General features: G+C 38.1%; 3 protein-coding genes across 3 annotated transcripts in view; all 3 read left to right on the top strand.

Moving 5' to 3' along the window:
- Positions 1–2,147, top strand: part of LOC150078925 (magnesium-dependent phosphatase 1-like) — a 112,384-nt gene extending 110,237 nt beyond the window's left edge. The window contains exon 6 of the mRNA XM_090382340.1: positions 1,932–2,147. Within this exon, the coding sequence (XP_090238466.1) occupies positions 1,932–2,005 (74 nt within the window). The 3' untranslated portion in view covers positions 2,006–2,147. The remainder of the gene's footprint in view (positions 1–1,931) is intronic.
- Positions 2,148–9,622: 7,475 nt separating this feature from the next.
- Positions 9,623–10,003, top strand: LOC150078924 (general transcription factor II-I repeat domain-containing protein 2-like). The gene has a single exon (XM_090382889.1). It carries the CDS (start codon positions 9,623–9,625, stop codon positions 10,001–10,003), a length of 381 nt encoding a protein of 126 aa, XP_090239015.1.
- Positions 10,004–10,382: 379 nt separating this feature from the next.
- Positions 10,383–11,114, top strand: LOC150078923 (general transcription factor II-I repeat domain-containing protein 2-like). The gene has a single exon (XM_090382887.1). It carries the CDS (start codon positions 10,383–10,385, stop codon positions 11,112–11,114), a length of 732 nt encoding a protein of 243 aa, XP_090239013.1.
- Positions 11,115–23,953: the final 12,839 nt, after the last annotated feature.

The following is a 23,953-nucleotide window of genomic DNA, read 5'->3' as shown; positions in this document are numbered from 1 at the left end:
CATTCTGCGTCTGAGCTATAACGGAATTCTTGTCTAGATGATCCTGCAGTGCTTCTTTAACCAGTGCCTCCATTAATTTACCTGGAACAGAAGTTAAACTAACAGGTCTATAATTACTTGTGTCAGCCTTTGATCCTCCTTTGTGAATTGGGGTTACATTTGCACATCTCCAGTCTATGGGTACCTCCCCTGAGTCCAAAGAAGCTCTCATAATTATGGCTAGGGGTTTGCTTACTTCCTTTGCTGCCTCCTTTAATATAACTGGATAGATTCCATCCACCCCAGGTGCCTTTTTTATGTTTATCCTCAACAATCTCTCCTCCACTTTCCTCTCAGTTATTACAAAATCATCCAGCTCACTGCCAATGTTTACTTTACCTACATCATTCTCCTTCCTGAATAACTCCTCATGCGTGAATGTAGATGCAAAATACTCGTTTAGATTGTTAGCCACCTGAGCAGGATCCTCAACTGTTGAACCATCAATATCCAGTGGACCAATCTGATTCATCCCTTTCCTTCTTGAGTTTAAATATGTAAAGAACTCTTTTCTGTTTTTCTTTGCATCCTTTGCCAAGGATTTTTCGTAGTCTGCCTTTGCCTGCCTAACCTCCTTTGTGACTTGTTTACAGACCAACTTATATCTATCATAGGCTTCCATGTCACCCATTAATTTGTATGTATCCCATGCATTTTTCTTCTCTGCCACATGTCTCATTAGTTCATCTGACAACCATTTAGGCCTAAACCTTGAACAATATTTCTTAGTTGGTATGTAAAGCCTGGTAGCCTCCAAGATTAGTTCCTTGAATGCTTCCCATTTTGAGTTTGCTGTTGGTAACATCATCAGTTGGTCCCACTGTATAGAATTTAAATACTGTCTCAGACCATCATAGTCGCCTTTACGAAAACAAAAACCCTTCCCTTTACCTCTGATGGTAGTTACCTCCTTGAGTAAATCCCACTTCAAACACACTGTGATCACTGCCACCTAGTGGTTCATTTATCTGCAGATTCTTAATGCATGAAGAATCACTACTGATAATCAGATCAAGAGTATTGCTCCCTCTTGTTGCCTCACGAACATGCTGATGTAGAAAACAATCATCCAATAAATCCACAAAAGCCTTGCTAGTGTGCGAGTGACCAACCCACAAATTCCAGTCAATTATGAGCACCTTTCAGCCAGTGGAACAGGAAGTTCTCTTCCATGAATTAATTAGTTAATAGTAATTAATTGCTAATAAGTTAATTAGTTATTTACTTTTTGTTTCTATTAAAATGGGAAATCAATTTAAGAAAAAAAAATTAAAATCACCTGAAATGTAATTCAATGTGTACATTAATTTAACTTTTTGTAATATCTTTCTGAACTCGGGATGATCATTTTTCTAAACCCTATATATAGCAGTTTAGTAACCAGTTTTTAAGGATGTAATGGAACTTAAAAATTTTTTTAATAAAATTTTAAAAATTCAGATATTTTCTAGTAATTAGTTTAACACTTTTTTATTATGTTAAGCTTTTTTTTTTTTTCCAGCTTGAATTGTCAAAGTGCACATATATATATATATATATATATATATATATAGGATATATCTATATATATATATATATATATATATATATATATATATCCTATATATCCTTCCACATATAGCTTATATTTAGTTTCTTAAGCTCTTATCAATTTAAATTAGAAATCTGAGACACTAATACACAAATGTTTTTAAGAAAAGTGATATTAATGTTACTACTTATCAAAGAAAAATTGTTATATAAATAATAAAAGGGTAATTAGTCTATATTTTTGCATTTAAAATTTTACATATTAAAATCACATGGGATGCTAAATTTCTTCTTATGTTCCCTTTTTTTGCTTGGTGATAATTATGTCTATTTTAATTTATAAAATTTGAATTTATTTTCAGGAGTAACCAGTATTCATGTTCCTGATGGTATAACAAAGAAGATTTTAAAGCAGTCATTACAAAAATATAAATAGAAAACCTGATCTCATTATAGACATAATTACAGCATGCATCTTTGTGTGTATGTGTATACAGGGTGTCCCACGAGAAATCTGCCAAACTTCATGGGTTAATTCCTTGAGTGATTTTAAAAAAAAAAAAGGAAATTCATATCAATGTGAGTGCAATTCTGAATGGGTTACAAAGCTATGACTATTTGAATTGTAAACATGGCTATGGAGTTTTGAATGGTAAAAAAATAATAAATTAAAATAAGCAGTTACATACCCAGTAAATTGTTTATTCATACGAAGCTGTTTATTTCTTTATTATTTTTTAACCATTCAAAGCTTCATAACCATTTTTAAAATTCAAGCAGTGGTCATAGCTTTATAATTTTTCAGAATTGGACCCATTTTGTTATGAACATAAAAATATTCATTAACAAAAGCTTAAAATCATTCAAGGAATCAACTCCTGAAGTTTTCCAGATTCTTCCTGAATACTCTTTATATACAAGGTGAACCATATTTCAGTTTACCAAAAAGAGATACAATTTGCTGAGAAATAAATTAGTGAAAAGAGTTTGAATAATTTATTTAAATATCATAAACAATGTCATTTAAATAATATTAATATTCATAAAACATTGATTTCACAATTTAAATTTTACAAATTATTTCTCAGTAACTGACATGTGGTCTATCCTGGATGTGCGTAAATATATTTAGTATACGACTTGGAGATGAGGAGAGTCCTAATTTGAGATTATGTCACTAAAAAAAAGTCTTCATTCCATTTTGCTGCAATATATATCATAGGATTTTTTAAAATATGTACAAAACAATTAAAGAAATAAAAATTTGACTAATTTTATATAACAGGTGTGTTGAGCTTTACAGCAGAATGCTAGTGCACTGCAGACTGTATCAGCATAAATATAAATAATCATCATACAGTAAATACAGTGTTCAGCAATAGTTGGAAAAAAGGTATGTCACTACAACAGCATGGCTCAATATTTTTCATCACTTTCTGCCAAAAGCCAACAGATTTCCTTGTGCCAATAAGTTAACCCTGATAACCCTTTATTAAAACAAACCTGACGAACATATAATGTAAAACAACTAAGATCATCAATTGATTTATTTTGTATTTTAATAAGGCAAGGCAAGGCAATGATACATAGCTATATTTTTATTTTAGATGCTTAACTTGTCATGTTTGGTACGAGGGTGGTTCAATAAAGAATCACCCTGACCTAGCTGCACAGTTGCTAGCCTGTTCATTCTTGGCACAGGTTTTAGTCCTTCTCTACATAGCTACCGTGCAGATTTACATATTTTTCCCATCGATGGATGAGGCTACGGATACCGTTTTTGTAGAAGTGGTGAGGCTAGTCTTTGAACCATGACTCTGTTGCAGAAATGAGTGTCTCGTTGTCAGGGAAGTGGGTCCTCCGAAGAAATGATTTGAGGGAAGGAAACAAGAAGAAGTCCGATGGTGCAAGATCGGGTGAGTAGACTGGATGGGGCAGTATTTAATATCCACAAGTGGCCACTTGTGTTGTTGCAGTTTCAGAAGTGTGAACTGGGGCATTGTGTTGGGCACACTTTTGGACAGCATGCCACACCTACATGTTTTGATTTTCTCCCATAATTTTGTGAGTAAGTTGGCATAATAGGCACCTGTAATTGTCCTACCTTTCGATAAGTAATCAGTCATTATTATGCCTTTCTCATCCCAAAACACTGACGCTTGGACCCTTGCCTTCTTGGGAGGTGGGGAACCATTATGTCACCATTCCATGAACTGCTTTTTACTTTCAGGGTTGAAATGGTGTATCCAACTTTCATCCTGAGTGATTAGACGAGAGAAAAAGTCTTCCTCATTTTTTTGGCACAGGGCTAACAACTCTTGTGATTTCTGTTGTCGATCAGCCTTCTGGAAACCAGTCAATAATCAGGGAATCCATCTTGCACTCAATTTCTGTAAATGGAGTTGGTCAAGAAGGACTGTTTCGACAGAGCCCACACTAATCTTCACCTCCTGGGACAATTCACGCACAGATATCCTGCGATCTTCCATGATTAACGACTCCACTTTTCTGATTGTGCTGTCATCAATGGCTGAATGGGGATGACCTGGAATGGGCTGAGATTCTACTGATGTTCCACCTAAACTGTCTATGCCAGTGCTTCACAATGCCATATGATGGGGCTTCATCCTTATATACAGCAGTCATCTCCTCATGGATTTCTTTAGAAGATTTCTCCTTCAAGAACAGATACCGGATTACAGCTCTGGCTTCAACTTTGTCCATGATGCTACTTCATCACATGTTCAGCTCTGTTAGAGAAAAACAAATTAAGACACAGGGCTGAAATTTTACACCTTTAGTACAGCAATATGTATGATGCTATATGCAAAATATCACGACTCTGCAATTATGTGGAACTAGATGAGGACGATTCTTTATTGAACCACCCTCGTACTTTCCAAAACAATTAGTTGCATACTTACTGTAATAAAAGAATACTTAATCCAACAAATGCTAACCTGATTGTGGCTATTGACATTTGTCAGGCCAGTCAGTGGGCAAAAGAACTTTCTGTATACCACCCTTTGAAAGGAAAAAAAAAATATATATATATATATATAAATATATATACAGTAAACCCCCGCGAATAGCGGGGGTTACATTCCTGAGAAAAGCCGCGAATACTGAGTTATGCCTCCCATAGTAATAAAGGGGTTCTGTTCCAAAGTATGAAATATATAAGAAAAAAATAGTTTTGTCTATGTATGTATTATATGTACCTTCATAATATGACTATGTACATAGTGAAATACAAGCATAACGCATCAAAATGAAAATAAGAAACAATTTAATATTAAATGTAATATCTGTTAGAAATTTCAAACAAATCTTTCAAACCAGCGCCTTTGCTAGCTAAAAAACTTATCCTGCCAGTGCTATCATCAGTTTCACTAAAGTGTTGATAAAGGTGTTTTGCCCTTTCACGAATGATGAGTGAACTTAACGGAATTTTAATTTGAATTCGGTCTTCTATCCACAGATTTAAAGCCTTTTCCATTTTTTTCTAATTTAACATCACGAGTTATAGAGCAAATTTTTGTAGCAATTTAGCATGTTTTCACGGACACTACGGGAGATTTTTTCTTCTGATTTCTTGATTGATTGTACTATCGACTCATTGATTTTATGTTTTGCCACTGAGGAGACACTTTCACCATTAGAAATTTTGTCTAGTAACTCAATTTTACTCGCTAATGTCATCACCTTCTTTGATCCTTTCACAATTCCCTTGTTATTCGTAGCCATATTTTTGTAAGGGTTAGAAAGAACCCTGTCCACAATAAAGTCACTTTCTTCCGTTAATACACTCAGAAAAGTCTGTTTTACACTGCAAAACAGTAGATTTTTCACTTTTGTAATCATATCAATTTATAAATTGATACATTTATAAATTAAAAGCAAACGACAAACCTTCCGTGGCAAGCGCATAACACATACTGAACAAGGATTAGCGGGAAACATACCCAGGGGCTCGCATCTGGTGAGTATGGGCTTGGCACACCTAGGGTCCTGAGCTGGATATCATCATTCTTCTCTTTCTTGTGATTTTCTTCTACTTTTCTCTCTCTCTCTCTCTCAGGATAACTTGGGATTTTTTTTTTTTTTTGGCTGGTGCAATAATAATAACATCCGCACTCGCGATTTTGTCACCCCTCTCCCCCCACCCACCCACTAAATGCCGTTTTGACCGGGAAAGATGATTTTAGCCATGCCAATGTTTTTTTATGGCAGAAAATGTTCACGACACTTAAAATTCACATTTCTTTTTAGGTTTCATTTTATATTAAATCAGTGACCACGAATACAGATACCGCGAATAGCGGGGGTTTACTGTATGTGTATATATATATAGGAATTAGAGTTTTTAGCTGTTGTAATAATAGAAAGCTTAGCCATATAAATACTAAATTAGAATATAAAGCTTAGCCAGATAATTACTATATTAGTAGCCAGGTAGGTAAAGTGCCTGCCTGGCAACCCAAAGGTCGTGGTTCGATTCCCGCCTTGGGCTTGGATCACAGTAAAATGCAAAAAAACTTTGGGAGGTGCATTATGGCCATAGAAGCTGATGTGCCAACAACTAACAAGGAAAAAAAAAAAAAAAAAAAAACTATATTAGTATTTTAAGAATTTTTAGAATTTATGGGTTTAGAAGATTGAATAATTACAGTTTTGACACATTGAGACAACAGTGTACCTGCCTCAACGTAATGAACCATAGGGTAAAAATAGGCAAAGGCCTTGAGAGGGCTTATTCTGAAATTTTTACTGGGAAAAACATGAGTATAGCTAATACACGGAACAGGTATGGAAATATGGTGAATATGTACAGGAGCCCACCCCAACTAGCACTAAGCAGCTATAGCCGTGATGGGTAATAAAATAAAATACACTTTTATAAAATAAAAAAATGTTTTAATGCATAGCGAGTTAAGTAAATATTAATGTGATAATATTAGGTCAGATAGATTACAACTAATTACATTACAACTACATTGCTCATTCAGTGACTGCTTAAGAATTTCCACATATTTGCATTATGGCACAATGGTTCCATGTTTTGATGCATGTTTGCCTTATAAAGGGTTTTCCAATAGTAACGCTCGATGTTTGGCAACAGCGCATGACGAAGTCGACAGTCACACAGGTGGTATCTTTGGTAGCCGTATTCAGTTAGTCTCTGCATTTTATTATGGAGCATTACACGACTGAGCAACGAGTCGAAATTGTAAAAAATTATTATCAAAACCAATGTTCTATTCGTCAAACGTTTCGTGCACTCCGTGCAGTTTATGGTGTCGACGAACGTCCTTCAGAATCCACAATTCGCCGTTTAATAAACAAATTCGAAGCAACTGGGTCTGTGGCAAATCTGAAAGTGCCTGTACGTCAGCGAAACGCAAGATCCGTTGAAAATATTGCTGCAGTCCGGGAAAGTGTGCGTGAGAATCCGCAACAGTCCATTCCGCGTCGGGCTCAAGAACTTGGCCTGTCTTCGATGACAACTTGGCGAATCCTGCATAAGGACTTAGGGCTTCACCCTTATAAAGTGCAATTAACCCAACAACTAAAGCCCAACGATCATGCGCAGCGGCGTGCATTCGCTGATTGGGCGCTAGAGCAGTTGGAGGTCGATCCTGATTTTGGGCGAAAAATAATGTTTAGTGACGAGGCTCATTTCTGGTTAAGTGGCTTTGTTAACAAGCAAAATTGCCAAATTTGGAGCGACGAAAACCCACGGGAGATTCATGAGGTCCCACTACATTCCGAAAAAGTTACGGTATGGTGTACACTTTGGTCTGGCGGAATAATCAGTCCGTATTTTTTCGAAAACGAAGAAGAAGTGGCACTTATGGTCAACGGTGAGCGATACAGGGCTATGATAAGAGATTTTTTTGGCCTGCAGTGGATGGAATCGATCTAACAAACATTTGGTTTCAGCAAGACGGTGCTACGTGCCATACGGCACGTGATACAGTAACACTATTGCATGAGAAATTTGAAGGTTCCGTTATATCGCGAAATGGTGACGTTAATTGGCTGCCCAGATCCTGCGACCTAACGCCACTGGATTTTTTTCTCTGGGGCTTTCTAAAATCCAAAGTCTATGCTAACAAACCACGGACGGTTGCCGCCTTAAAGGCCAACATTAGGCGCGTTATTGCTGAAATTGAGCCACTTTTATGCGATAACGTCATCACCAATTGGGTATCCAGGATTAACCAAACCAGACAAAGCCGCGGCGGACATTTATCTGATATAATTTTTAAAACATAATGTTAACACATATACTTCATAATAAAAATAAAAATAGATCACTATCACTCTCACAATTTGTTTTATTGCGTTACAAAAATCGAGCGTTACTATTGGAAAGCCCTGTAGCAACACGCAACCCAGCCCAAATATCAAAGCAAGCATTGATATTTGGGCTGGGTATGCATTTTTGGGTGCTATGAAAAACCCAGGGCTCCCACGCCTGGGTTTTTCCACCCAGATCTGGGTTTTTTGATTGTCATCTGGGTTGATAGGTTTTTTCATAAAAATATCTCATTATCTGGGTTTTTTTGGTAATTTTTAATTTTAAGTCAAAATTTATTTTTATTTCTTGTAAATACAATAAAATTTAATAACAGTTTACAATTTTCTTAATTGTATATTCTAACAATACTGATCATAATCCCCAAATTAGCACAGTCACGTTGGCTATCCCGTGGCAATGTAATAAAAAATATTATTGAGCAGTGGGATGCATTAGTTCTTTATTTTCAGTCTCAATCAAAAATTGACAAAATTGATGGTGGAGGGAATATTTACAATACTATGATCACCAAAAGAACTAAGCATATGTTGTTGTTTTTAGGATATGTACTGGAGAAAATAAACTGCCTGAATATTGAATTTCAATCTGAGCATTTCAGATTGCACTTACTTCATTCAATGGTTTCAGTTGAGTATAAAAATATTCTTAATTTTTATCGCATAAAAGAAGAAGTCATTACTTCGTGCAAGCTGGTTGAAATTGATCCAAGCAAATGCAATAAATCATAAGCCTCTGAATAAAATACATTTGGGAGGCCGTTGTATGGCCTTATTAAATTCAACACCACTTGGTGACAGTAAAAGCAGGTTTAAAAATGATTGTTTAAAATTTCTTGTTGAACTTTGTATGGAAATCAGAAAAAGATTTCCTCTAAATGACGATGGAATTATCGCCAGTCTCAATGTTCTTGACCCAGCAGTGATACATGATCGTGCCAAATCGCCATCCTCAATTTTCCATTTAGCAATGCAGTTCCCTCACCTTGTTTCTGAAGACAAAATAGATCTTCTAGATCAGGCATGTCAAACATGTGGCCTGTGAGCTGCATACGGCTCTTTGCAAGCACACCTGCGGCCCGCACAAAGGACACTGTAGCGATTTGCAAAATCTGTTAATTGAAGTAGTTTAGGTAATTTTGAATATCACGTGCGGCTGCCTTACGACAAGAATTCTAGCATTCTTGCCAATTTATTGGTGTAGGTACCTGGTCCTGATCCGAATTCCACGGCCCACAAGTGGAAAAGGTTCTCCTCTCGCTAAGGTAAACCGCTCGGCCTGAGTGAGAGAGTGGAACCAACGAGCATGAGGTAAAAACCCATTTATCTCACTCGTAACAATACATAAGCTGGCCTAAATTTCGTTTCAGTTTTTTAACCGGTGATTTTGTTTTGCAGATTGCACATCATCTTTAAAAATGGCTAGTGCTTCTCCAGCTAAGAGAAAAAGGAAACTGAACGAAGAAGGGCGAGTGTTTCAGGAAAAATGGGAATTACAGTATTTTTGCACAACGGTGAATGGAAAGATACATTGTTTAATTTGCAACAAAAGACATTATGAAATGAACCATTGATCATACGATAAATATGAAGGCCCAATGCGTGTCTCAAGACTCAAGGAATTGAAGGCTAACGTGAGACAGCAACAGACTTGTTTTACGAAAATTGAGAAAGGGAATGTCGCTTCCGTTACTGCAAGCTCCGTTACTGTATACTCAGCCGAATGATCGCCATGAGTGGAAAATCTTACAGTGAAGGAGATTTCGTAAAGCAATGCCTTGTAAAAACGGCTCAAATTGTGTGTCCAGAGAAAGCACACTTATTCAAAGATATTTCATTAACCAGGAACACTGTTGCTGAACAGATTGATGAAATGTCAAGTGATTTGAAACAACAGTTGAAGGCCACATCATCAAGATTTGAACATTTTTCTATTGCTATTGATGAGACCGTTGACATCACTGGAATAACACAGCTTGCGGTTTTCATCAGGGCTTGTGACAGTGAATTTAATATTTATGAAGAACTGATTGAACTGATCCCCGTGCATGACACTACAACAAGCCAGGACATCTTTGAGAAAGTCAAGCAGGTTCTGCATGACCATGGTTAGGATTTGAGTAAACTTGCATGCTTATCTACCGACGGTGCTGCGAATATGGTTGGCAGACATAATGGTGTTGCTGCCATGTTACGAACAAAAATAGAAAACTCGCATCCAGATTCATCATTTGCACATTTTCACTGCATTATTCATCAGCAAAATTTGTGTTCAAAGATTTTAAAATTGGATCATGTGCTTAGCTTGGTCACAAAGACAGCGAACTATATCAGAGGCCGTGCTTTCAACCACCGTCAATTCAGCCAGTTGTTGGAAGATACGGATAATCAGTTTACCGATGTTCCATTCTACACAGAAGTCCGCTGGTTGTCGTGTCACAAAGTGCTGAAAAGATTTTATTTGTTGAGACAAGAAATAATTGTTTTTGGAGATGAAAGGTCAAAACACGGATGAAATAAAAGATGAAAGTTGGCTCCAGGATCTGGCTTTTGCTGTGGACATTACTGCACAATTAACTGATCTTAATTTGAAATTACAAGGTAAAAACAAACTCATCACTCAGTTGTATGATGACATCAAGTGCTTCATTACAAAACTAAGCTTATGGAAGTCACAGTTGTCAAATGAAAATTTAATTCATTGTCCTAAGTGCAAAGAGCTGAAAAACACTGCCATTACTGAGTCTGTACTTAGCTTTGCTAAGTATGACAGTCACCTGGAATTGTTGTCAAAAGAATTTCAGGAAAGATTTCGTGATTTCTCATCTTTTGAACACCACTTTGCATTATTCTCAGCACCATTCACCTTTGATGTTGCCAAGGCAGAAGAAAGACTGCAGATGGAACTATTAGAAATGCAGTCGGTTTCTATACTCAGAGCAAGGTATCTTGAAGTGGGGATACCTCATTTCTTTTCATACCTTCCTGAAAAGTTTAAAAACTTCAGAAAGTTTGCCACAAGGATTATGGCATTGTTCGGTGAACAGTTATTTTCCTTCATGAGATCAACAAAAACTTCTCAGAGAACAAGACTGACTGATCAACACCTCTCATCTCTGATGAAAGTCGGAACTGCACAGACATTTCAGCCAGACATAGCAAAAATTGTCGTTAAAATGAGGTGTCAAGCCTCAAGGCAAAACATTAAAAATAGTCGTAAGTAAATGTTCGTTTTGAACTGTTGTAATTTTTGTACAATGTATTTGTAGCTGTTGCATACAAGTCTGTGTTGCCGTTTAAAATTTCTTTTTTTTTTTCTTTTCTTAAACTACTTTATTACTTTGCATTCATGAATGTGGCTAGCCCCTAAACCATTTTTATGCACATTGTATGTTTCTAAGTTTAAGTAATAAAAATATTCTGCAATAATTTTTATTAAATGACTTCAATTAGTTGTCGTGTGCGGCCCTCATGACAACACAAATGTGACCCATATGGCCCTCGGGGGACCCTCAGTTTGACATGCCTGTTCTAGATGATGAATGGAGATCATTTCGTTTAAATCAAGATTTAGATCTCTCTTACAAAACCATCCCTGAGTTTTGGTATCTGTTACGTAATGTAAAAGATAGCTTTAATAATTCTAAATATGAGATTTTATCTAACTTTATGACCAGTCTAACTGTTTTACCTCACTCTTCAGCAGTCGTAGAAAGAATCTTCTCCCAAGTAAACCATATAAAAACAAAAGCCACAAACTCCCTTAAACCAGAAACTGTGAAAGATTGACTAATGGCAAAACAGGTGATAAATAGATCTAATCAAAATTGTATACATGGAAACCTAAATCAGAATTGGTAAAAGAAGTCATACAAGGAACTTGTCATTAAAGATACGAACATTTGAAAAAAATGAAAGAACTTCAAAAAATAAATGTGAAGGGAACTGAATGGGATGAAAATTCTGATTACAATTAAATAAAAGATATTTATGCATGGTAAGTTTTATCTTATTCGTGTTGCTATACTATATGATGAAAACTAGGTTTTTTTTGGGTTTATTTAAGTTGCAATCTAAGTTTTTTTAAAATTTGTGAGTGGGAGCCCTGCTGTATATTGGTTATAATAATGAAAAAAGGTACAATTTTGACAGCTAACAAAAAATAAAGAAATAAATAGTTATCAAAAAAAAAATAGTTATCCTAAAAAAATATATATTTTCTGACTGCCTTACATAACAGGTATTTAAACTTTTTAGTTTTTCTTTTATTGGTATAACTAATGTGCTTGTGTGAGTGTTAAACCAAAGAAAACTTGGATCCTTAGGCTGAAAATTCAGATTAAAGGAAGTTATTTATGATTTGTTTCATTTAGAACTCTGTAAGAGTTCTTAAATATATTCCTTGAATTTCATGATAAAAGTAAAATCTCTTCCTTTATTGTAACCATCACTTGCAATTGTATATGTATATAATACAGTGAGTTATTACGTTATGCATGTTTAAATTACGCAAATTTAAAATAACGCATGGCAACCATATTTACAGAAAGTGCCATGAGAGGATTACATACCCAAACAGACATTCAACCTCGATGAAACAGGTTTATACTGGAAAACAATTCCTGATCGCACTTATATTTCCATTGCTGAAAAGACTGTGCCTGGCTTTAAGGCAGCAAAAGATTGGCTAACACTTCTGTTTGGTGCTAATACAGAGGATCATAAACTGAAATCTGTGTGCATTTACCACTATCAAAACCCTCGTGCCCTTAAAACTGGTACTCAAACCCTAAAGGGTGAACGACTGCTGTTAATTTCAGAAGTTATCTTGGATCTCAGTTACGATCAGAATTGGAAGTGCATTGCAAGGCAGAAGGAATTCCGGTCAATATCTTACTTATTCTTGATAATGCCACAAGCGGCTGACCGAGCTAACCAGGTGGGTAAAGAGCATGCCTGGCAACCCAAAGTTGTGGGTTTGAATCCCGCCTCGAGCTTGGATCAGAGTAAAATGCAAAAACTTTGGGAGGTGCATTATGGCCACAGAAGCCGATGTGCCAACAACTAACAAAAAAAAAAAAAAAAAAAGCCACAAGCCATCTGCCCAGTAATGTTGATGTCTGTTCCAATTTCAAGATTGTTTTTTATCCAGCAAATACAACCTCAACACCAGCTTTTGGACCAATATGTAATTAAATTTTTAAAGGCTCAGTATTTAAAGCACATTCTGGCTGATCTAATTGACAAGACCTACAACAACCAGATACATGTGTGGCAATATTGGCGAGCCTTCTATATAAAAGATGCTTTTAAATTCATTGATGCTGCATGGTGTGAAGTTCCACATAACTATATTCAAAGATCGTGGCATAAGTTATGTCCAGATCTTAGCAAATCCTTCAAAGGCTCTGATACTGATGAAGATTAGGGACACATGCATGAAACTCGCCAAAAAGATAGAGTTCACCGAAGAGGTAGTAACTGGTGCCGATGATTTAATTGATTTGCATCATCAGGAATTGTCAAATGAAGATCTGTTTGCACTGGAGCAGCATCGCAATTCAAGAGGAGGCAGCAGCAAGCAAAGGCCCACAGGTTAAAGAAGAATGGAACCTGACAGTGAAAGGAATATCGAAAGCATTAAATCTTATAGATGAAGGCCTAAATCTGTTAGCTGATGAAGACCCTAATTTTAAACGAAGCTCTAAAGTGCAATGTAAAGTTACTCTAGAACTTGGTTGCTACTATGAGTTACATGAAAAGAAGCAATGTGCAAAGCAACTATCTCTGGATTCCTTTTTCAAGTGCTCAAGGGAGCAGTCAAGTGGACCCTTCAACTCCCAGGTTAGCGTAACACTCCACCCCCACATATCTGCTCCAAATCCGAGATAACGGAATGTGACCACGACGATTCCTCTCATCAATCTTTCTAAGGCCACCCTCCACTCCAATCTCTTTCTTTCTCTCAATTGTTTGTGTTGTTTTGTATATGTTGGTTATAGTGAGCATACGTTTTCTTACTGTACAGAAAAATAAAAAATAAATCAATAAAGATGAATGAAAATCTTTTTTTCTTTGTTCACCATTTTGTTTAGAATGTCTAGTACTCCAACCAAAGAAAACGAATGGTATGTACCAGTAGAGGTAACTTAGCTAGATGCAAGAGTTACTCTCATGGGCTCATTATATATATTTTTTTATTATTTACATTACACATGAATTTAAATTGCAGGAGACATTCTGGAATGTAACCCTCGTGTAAATTAAGAAGTGACTGTACATTAAAAAAGTTTCTGGAATTGTATGCTGGTATTTAAATGTTTTGCATTATGGCTGTAAGGTTTTATGGGGTTTTCATGTTGACCTTGGTGCATGCACATGCCAAGTGGGAACTGCCTCGACTGCTTCACTCATGTGTCACAGCTGATTGATTGCAGAATGTCACAGTTTGAACAGCGTGCTAACTTCATTGATGTTAGCATGCTGAAAAGTGCTAGAGAGATGCTGAAAGCATTACAGAAAGTTTATGGAGATGATGCTTGAATAAAACAGCAGTTTACAAGTAGTTTAGTCAGTTTAAAAATGGACAGAGAACTGGAAGATGAACCTCACAGTGGCCCTTCAACAAAACGAAAATTAACCCCAGGGGCTCACATCTGGTGAGTATAGGCTTGGCACACCCAGGGTCCTGAGCTGGATATCATCATTATTCTCTTTCTTGGTGATTTCCTTCTCCCGCTCTCTCTCTCCCTCTCAGGGTAACTCAGAATTTTTTTTTTTTTTTTTTTTTTTTTTTTGGCTGGTGCAGCATAAGCCTCAGGCTTCCTTGCACCATATGGCTAATAATAATAATGTCACTGTTGTTAAGATTGCTCACGAAGTTGATCTGTGTAGGCTCAGTACACCCAATCCTGATGCAAGATTTGGAGATGCTTCACAAATGTGTGCAAAGTTTGTTCCATGCTTTGCTGTTGGACAATCAAATGGATTGCAGGAAAGCCATCACGGGTGATTTATTCGAAAAATTTGCAGGATCTGAACTTCCCAAGAAAAGTGGTTGCTGGAGATGAGAGTTGGGTGTTCACCTACGACCCGAGACCAAGGTAGAATCATCCGAATGGCACACACAAATGTCCCACGGCCTGAGAAGTCTGTGCAACAAAATCCAATGTCAAAGCCATGTTGATCATTCTTTTCGACAATGAGGGCATAGTGCACCATGAATTTTTGACTAAGGGGAGAAGCATTACTGCTGCTCAGTACGTTGAGGTTTAGACATGTTTGCATGAGAATATGAGATGAAGACAACATCAAAAATGGAAGGTTAGCATTAGCATTAGCATTAGTAGAGGCATTTGATGCAAGAAAGCAAGCTTATGCAGCATCAGCCAAAAAAAAAAAAAAAAAACCCCACTTCCACTTCACCCCTCTGTTCGTTCAAAATACCTGTCCAGCTGAGCCTTAAACTTATTTAGGCTATCAACCTCCACCACAAGGGATGGCAGTCTGTTCCACCAACCAACCACCCGCTGGCTAAAGGCAAATTTCCGCACGTCTATCCTACATCTGTCTTTCCTCAATTTGAATTTATGCCCTCTCAGGTGATTTTTCTGGGCTAGAGGAAGAATCCCATCAGCATTGAGCATGCTTAAACCATTCAAGGCTTTATACACCTCTATCAGATCACCTCGCTGGTGCCTAGTCTCCAGACACTGTAATTTGCAAAACTTAAGCCTTTCTTCGTAAGAGCACCCCTTTGTTCCATTCACTAATCTTGTTGCCCTTCTCTGTACTCGTTTCAGCAGCTCTACATCCTTCTTGAAATGAGGCCTCCAGACCTGTATACAGTACTCTAGGTGTGGCCTGACCATTGCCTTATACAATGGAATAATCAGCTCCTTATCCCTGCTGGAAAAATTCCTGTATATCATTGACAATACTCCATGAGCTACTCTTGCAGCCCGTCTGCACTGTCAGAGAACTTCATATCTGCCTGCACAATCACCCCCAAGTCCCTTTCATTCTCTACCACTGTCAGTGTAGTACCACAGAGTTGATACGTTGCTCTGGGGTTGCTGTTTCCCATGTGTAGTACTTTACATTTGTCAATGTTAAACTTCATTTACCACCTCTCAGCCCATCTACTCAACCATTCCAGATCCTGTTGCAGCAGCATAGTGTCAGTAGTGTCCTTGACAACCCTGCCAACCTTTGTATCATCTGCAAACTTGGACATTAAGCTTGATATACCATCATCAATATCATTTATAAATACAGAAAACAATAATGGACCCAACACTGAGCCCTGAGGGACTCCACTAATAACATTAGTCCACGATGAGCAGTGTCCATTGATTACCACTCTCTGTCTTCTCCCCCTCAACCACCCCTTTATCCATAGCAGCAATTTGCCTCCAATGTCACACTGCTCCAATTTGTGTAGCAGTCTTCCATGTGCAACAGTATCAAAAGCCTTTCTAAGATCCAAGTATATAATATCAAAATTATTCCCTGCATCCAGTTCTTTTGTGATTGCATCATAGTATCCAATCAAGTTGGTCAGGCAAGACTTCCCCTTAACAAAACCATGCTGTGTCTGAGCTATAACTGAAGTCTTGTCTAAATGATCCTGCAGTGCTTCTTTAACCAGTGCCTCCATTAATTTTCCTGGAACAGAAGTTAAGCTCACAGGTCTATAATTACTTGTGTCAGCCTTTGATCCTCCTTTGTGAATTGGGGTCACATTTGCACATTTCCAGTCTATGGGTACCTCCCCTGAGTCCAAGGAAGCTCTCATAATTATGGCTAAGGGTTTGCTTACTTCCTTTGCTGCCTCCTTTAATATAACTGGATAGATCCCATCCACCCCGGGTGCCTTTCTTGTGTTTATCTTCAACAGTTTCTCCTCCACTTTACTCCCAGTTATTTCAAGATTCTGTAGCTTACTGCTAGAGGTGAATACACCTCTGGCATTCCCCTTGCTGAATAACTCCTCATGTGTGAATGTCGATGCAAAATATTCATTTAGTTTGTTAGCTACCTGAGCAGGATCATCAACAGTTGACCCATCAATATCAAGTGGACCAATCTGATTCATCCCCTTCCTTCTAGAGTTTACATAAGTAAAGAACTCTTTGCTGTTTTTCTTTGCATCCCTTGCCAAGGATTTCTCGTAATCTGCCTTCGCCTGCCTAACCTCCTTTGTAACTTGGTTGCATATCAACTTGTATCTATCATAGGCTTCTGTGTCATGTGTTAATCTGTAAGTATCCCATGCATTTTTCTTCTCTGCCATATGCCTCACTAGTTCATCTGACATCCATTTTGGCCTAAACCTTGAACAATATTTCTTAGTTGGTATGTAAAGCCTAGTAGCTTCCAAGATAAGTTCTTTGAATGCTTCCCATTTTGAATTTGCTGTTGGTAACATCATCAGTTGGTCCCACTGTATAGAATTTAAATACTGTCTCAGTCCATCGTAGTCGCCTTTACGGAAGCAATAACCCTTCCCTTTACCCCTAATGGTAGTTACCTCTTTCAGTAACTCCCACTTCAGCACACTGTGATCACTGCCACCTAGTGGTTCATTTATCTGCAGATTCTTAATGCATGAAGAATCACTGCTGATAATCAAATCAAGAGTATTACTCCCTCTAGTTGTCTCCCGAACATGCTGATGTAGAAAACAATCATCCAATAAATCCACAAAAGCCCTGCTAGTGTGTGAGTAACCAGCCCCCAAATTCCAGTCAATATTTGGGAAATTAAAATCTCCCATTATAAGACTCTCTGATTTACTGGCCCACTCTATTTCCCTGTACAGTTCCTTATTATACTCATCAGAGTCATTAGGCCTATAGCACACTCCTACTCTCAATTTTGATCTCCCAATGCTTATGTCACACCAAACTGACTCAACACTGCACTGTCCAGCGATGTCGACTGGCTTCACTTCCTTGGTTTTTATGTGTTTCTTAACTAATAGCATAACCCCTCCCCCCTTCCTATCCTGTCTATCCTTTCTGTAGACATTGTACTCCCCAAATTGCAGTTCTGCATCCCTTATATCTGTGTGACACCACGTCTCTGATATCCCAACAATATCTGCCTTTGATGTTTTGAGCAATACCTCAAATTCATCAAATTTATTTACTAAACTCCTAGCATTGGTGTACACGCAAGTATACCTGCACCTGTTTCTATTCTTAGCTTCCCTAGCAAGTACAGGTCACTGTTGAAAAAAAGCCGTGAATTAGGGTTGAACTTGAAAGTGTCTGCAATTCTGCCCAGACACGATAGGAGGGAGTATATGATGAGAGCCTTGTCGATCAATTCGGCCCTGGTGGGATTGTGCAAGGCTCAAGGGGTAGAATTTTTTCAGCCTGGACTGTACTTGTTAACAGGAGAGATTGCTTCTATAGGGATGGGATACACTTAAATAGAAAGGTGCAAGAATTTTTGCTGATGCTGTCGAGGCAGTGTTAGGTGGGTCGGAAAACTGCTAGTTGGGGGGGATACAAGGACTAATAGATTAACAGTAGCCACTGGCAGAGGTGAAAGTGATTCTTGCACTGCTTCTATTCAAATGAGCAGAAGTCTGAAAAACAAGATGCAGGATATTTCAGAGACTGCTGGTAGTCATTGCGTTACAAGTAAACACATGGGTTGTGTTAGGGTAGCTAAGAATAGAAACAGGTGCATGTATACCTGCGTGTACACCAATGCTAGGAGTTTGGTAAATAAATTTGATGAATTTGAGGTATTGCTCAAAACATCAAAGGCAGATATTGTTGGGATATCAGAGACGTGGTGTCACACAGATATAAGTAATGCGGAACTGGAATTTGGGGAATACAATGTATATAGAAAGGATAGACAGGACAGGAGGGGAGGAGGGGTTATGCTATTAATTAAGAAACACATAAAGTCAAAGGAAGTGAAGCCAGTTGACATCGATGGACAGGGCAGTGTCGAGTCAGTTTGGTGTGACATAAGCATAGGGAAATCAAAATTGAGAGTAGGAGTGTGCTATAGGCCTAATGACTCTGATGAGTATAATAATATATTGTACAGGGAAATAGAGTGGGCCAGTAAATCAGAGAGTCTTATAATGGGGGATTTTAATTTCCCAGATATTGACTGGAATTTGTGGGTTGGTCACTCGCACACTAGCAAGGCTTTTGTGGATTTATTGGATGATTGTTTTCTACATCAGCATGTTCGTGAGGCAACAAGAGGGAGCAATACTCTTGATCTGATTATCAGTAGTGATTCTTCATGCATTAAGAACCTGCAGATAAATGAACCACTAGGTGGCAGTGATCACAGTGTGTTGAAGTGGGATTTACTCAAGGAGGTAACTACCATCAGAGGTAAAGGGAAGGGTTTTTGTTTTCGTAAAGGCGACTATGATGGTCTGAGACAGTATTTAAATTCTATACAGTGGGACCAACTGATGATGTTACCAACAGCAAACTCAAAATGGGAAGCATTCAAGGAACTAATCTTGGTGGCTACCAGGCTTTACATACCAACTAAGAAATATTGTTCAAGGTTTAGGCCTAAATGGTTGTCAGATGGACTAATGAGACATGTGGCAGAGAAGAAAAATGCATGGGATACATACAAATTAATGGGTGACATGGAAGCCTATGATAGATATAAGTTGGTCTGTAACCAAGTCACAAAGGAGATTAGGCAGGCAAAGGCAGACTACGAAAAATCCTTGGCAAAGGATGCAAAGAAAAACAGAAAGGAGTTCTTTACATACTTGAACTCGAGAAGGAAAGGGATGAATCAGATTGGTCCACTGGATATTGATGGTTCAACAGTTGAGGATCCTGCTCAGGTGGCTAACAATCTAAACGAGTATTTTGCATCTACATTCACGCATGAGGAGTTATTCAGGAAGGAGAATGATGTAGGTAAAGTAAACATTGGCAGTGAGCTGGATGATTTTGTAATAACTGAGAGGAAAGTGGAGGAGAGATTGTTGAGGATAAACATAAAAAAGGCACCTGGGGTGGATGGGATCTATCCAGTTATATTAAAGGAGGCAGCAAAGGAAGTATGCAAACCCCTAGCCATAATTATGAGAGCTTCTTTGGACTCAGGGGAGGTACCCATAGACTGGAGATGTGCAAATGTAACCCCAATTCACAAAGGAGGATCAAAGGCTGACACAAGTAATTATAGACCTGTTAGTTTAACTTCTGTTCCAGGTAAATTAATGGAGGCACTGGTTAAAGAAGCACTGCAGGATCATCTAGACAAGAATTCAGTTATAGCTCAGACGCAGCATGGTTTTGTTAAGGGCAGGTCTTGCCTGACCAATTTGATTGGATACTATGATGTAGTCACAAAAGAACTGGATGCAGGGAATAACTTTGATATTATATATTTGGATCTTAGAAAGGCTTTTGATACTGTTGCACATGGAAGACTGCTGCACAAATTGGAGCAGTGTGCCATTGGAGGCAAATTGCTGCTATGGATAAGGGGATGGTTGAGTGGCAGAAGACAGAGAGTGGTAATCAATGGACACTGCTCAACGTGGACTAATGTTATTAGTGGAGTTCCTCAAGGTTCAGTGTTGGGTCCATTGTTGTTTTCGGTGTTTATGAATGATATTGATGATGGGATATCAAGTTTAATATCTAAGTTTGCAGATGATACAAAGGTTGGCAGGGTCGTTAAGGACACTACTGACGCTATGCTGCTGCAACAGGATCTGGAAAGGTTGAACAGATGGGCTGAGAGGTGGCAAATGAAGTTTAACATTGACAAATGTAAAGTACTACATATGGGTAACAGTAACCCCAGAGCAATGTATCAACTCTGCGGTACTACACTGACAGTGGTGGAGAATGAAAAGGACCTGGGGGTAATTGTGCAGGCAGATATGAAGTTCTCTGAGCAGTGCAGACGAGCTGCAAGAGTAGCTCATGGTGTCTTGTCAATGATATACAGGAATTTTTCTAGCAGGGATAAGGAGGTGATTATTCCCTTGTATAAGGCAATGGTTAGGCCACATCTTGAGTACTGTATACAGGTCTGGAGGTCTCATTTCAAGAAGGATGTAGAGCTGCTGGAACGGGTACAGAGAAGGGCAACAAGATTAGTAAATGGAACAAAGGGTTGCTCTTACGAAGAAAGGCTTAAGTTTTGCAAATTACAGAGTCTGGAGACTAGGCACCGGCGAGATGATCTGATAGAGGTGTATAAGGCTTTGAATGGTTTGAGCATGCTCAATGCCAATGGGATTCTTCATCTTTCTCAGAATAATCACCTCAGAGGGCATAAATTCAAATTGAGGAAGGACGGATGTCGGATAGATGTGCGGAAATTTGCCTTTGGCCAGCGGGTGGTTGGTTGGTGGAACCGACTTCCATCACTTGTTGTTGAAGTTGATAGCCTAAACAAATTTAAAGCTCAACTGGACAGGTATTTCGAACGAACGGAGGGGTGAAATGGGAGAGGGTTTTTTTTTTTTTTTGGCTGATGCTGAATAAGCTTGCTTTCTTGCATCATATGCCTCTACTAATGCTAATGCTAACCCATGTGTTTACTTGTACCGCAATGGCTCCCAGCAGTCTCTGAAATACCATGCATCTTGTTTTTCAGGCTTCTGCTCATTCTAATAGAAGCAGTGCAAGAATCTCTTTCACCTCTGTCAGTGGCTACTGTCAATCTATTGGTCTTTGTCTCCCCCCAAGCTAGCAGTTTTCCGACCCACCTAACACTGCCTCAATAGCATCAGCAAATATTCTTGCACCCTTTCTATTTAAGTGTATCCCATCCCTGTAGAAGCAATCTCTCCTGTTAACAAGTACAGTCCAGGCTGAAAAAAATTCTACCCCTTGAGCCTTGCACAATCTTTCCAGGGCCGAATTGATCGACAAGGCTCTCATCATATACTCCCTCCTATCGTGTCTGGGCAGAATTGCAGACACTTTCAAATTCTCGGCTTTTGTTCAACAGTGACCTGTACTTGTTAAGTAATTCTGCCGGTCTCCTACTCTTAATATTATTAGTGCCAACGTGTACAACTATATCACCTTTTGTGCCCTTAAAAGATGATATTCGCTCTACGACGTCATCAACCTTTGCCCCTTTCAGACATACCCTGGTCCTGTTCCACCTATCTTTTTTACAAAGCATGTTCCCCGTTTCCCTGACAATAGAGTCACCAACAACTACTAGTTCCTTCGGGACCAGCGCATTCTGCCTTGGGGGTTGTCTCTGTGTCACGCGATGCCCAAGTGCAAGCTCTGGCGTTGATGTGGGCAGCTGAGAGCTTGATGGGCCCCTCAATTTAGTTTCTTCGAGGGCATCCACCCTGTCCTTCAAGCTCTCATATAGGCCCACAAGAACGCCGAGTTGTTGTCTGATATCGATACACTCCTTGCATCGCGCACACACAAAGACATCCCCCTTGGCAGTATCATGTTCCGTACCCGATTGCTCTGCAAACATCAAGCAAACAGTGCATTTTATAAGGCTGTGAGTCAGAGGACAACTGCCCCCCTCAGTTCTGCTCTGAGCCACAGTGCTTCCATTAGCTTGAGCCTTTTGCTTGTGACTGGATCTGCATCTGGATGGCAATGCTTTGTCACACACTGATGGCAATTCAACAGTTCTTGGCTACAAAAAAAAAAAATCAGTCATGCAGCAGCCTCCTTATCCCTCCCTTGAATCGACTTCTGGCTGTTCCCTAAACTGAAAATGCGGCTTCAGGGTCGTAGTTTTGCTACAGTCAATGACATCAAAGAAAAAGCCAAAGTGGACCTACGTGCACTAAAAAAAACCATGATTTTCAAGAACGTTTCAAAGCTTGGGAAGACCGATGGAGGAAGTGTGCACATGCAGAAAGGAGGTACTTTGAAGTACCTCCTATATTCCAGTGTATGTTCTCCTTCCCCCCCTCTTTTATTCATCATCTTTCACATCTCACATATTAGTGTATTACAGTAATACTCTGCATTTAGAACCATTGACTATTTTTTTATTCAATGATTTCTGCTCTTTACTTTAAAGTCTACATGTGACATTTTATTACAATGCACAGTAAACTGTATTGATGCTATATGTGTACATGGAAGTAAATATGTTAAGAGAAATCCTTGCATTCTTTTTTTTCTATATAGCAGATAAAATGATTTTGTCATTACTGTAATATTGTGGTGGGGTCTTGTTTTTAAAATGAAAATAATATGGAGAAAGAGACAGAGAATATCTTTATTGCAAAAATTAATATGTACAGGGTCTACAACACCATCATTCACAACAGATTTGCAATGCCCATTGACATCTGTAAGTAGAATATGCACAGGCAATTAACTCATTTAAAATATTTTTTCTGTAATATTATTTCAGAAAAAAATAAAATAACTAGAAAAATCAGATAGGTGATACGAATTGTACATGTACAGTAAACTCCCATTATAACATTCTATTCTTGCATTTTTTTTTTCTTTACGCTTTTCTTCTGGTCCAATGATCAGGCCTGTGTAGTGGAGCTTCCCACTTATAATACTTTCCTGCTTATAGCATCCTTTGAAGGGTCCCTTTTAAAGTGCTATGGGAGCTTACTGTATTTTGCTCCTTAAATGAACAGAATATCAACATGACCTTAACATATTCCATAAAACTACTGAGGCACTTTCCTTAACATTGATTTTTTCCTTTTATTTCAATGGTTAATCATATTAAACTCAGCATTTGTTAATGAGCATCAAGCAGATTACAAATTATTCAGATAAGACCCAATATGTGTATATTCTTTAACATATTTTTAATGAAATGCCAGTTCTTGCACCTGTAACAGCAATACATGTTTGAAAACACATTATCTGGTTTAAGAAATATTTACAAAGTGACAGTCGGATAACTTTTAAAATATATCATAGATTAAAAAGAAATCAATTTTAGCAGATTGATATCTATGTTAACATGTAGAACGAAAATATTCTAATTAATACAAATATTTCAATAACATATAGATTTGGTTAAAATAGAGCTATAAAGAAATCTTTAAAACACTCCATATTCAAAAATTTAAAGA

The sequence above is a fragment of the Mastigoproctus giganteus genome, chromosome 10, assembly GCF_048544385.1.
Source record: "Mastigoproctus giganteus isolate SK-2022 chromosome 10, ASM4854438v1, whole genome shotgun sequence".
In the NCBI taxonomy this organism is placed as follows: Eukaryota; Metazoa; Arthropoda; class Arachnida; order Uropygi; family Thelyphonidae; genus Mastigoproctus; species Mastigoproctus giganteus.
The sequence above is the reverse complement of the archived record's forward strand: the minus strand, read 5'-3'. Positions and strand labels throughout refer to the sequence as shown.

What these genes read in the sequence shown, in the direction of transcription:
- LOC150078923 (XM_090382887.1), top strand. Translation starts at nt 10,383, where the DNA reads ATGAAAGGTCAAAACACGGATGAAATAAAAGATGAAAGTTGGCTCCAG.
- LOC150078924 (XM_090382889.1), top strand. Translation starts at nt 9,623, where the DNA reads ATGAGTGGAAAATCTTACAGTGAAGGAGATTTCGTAAAGCAATGCCTT.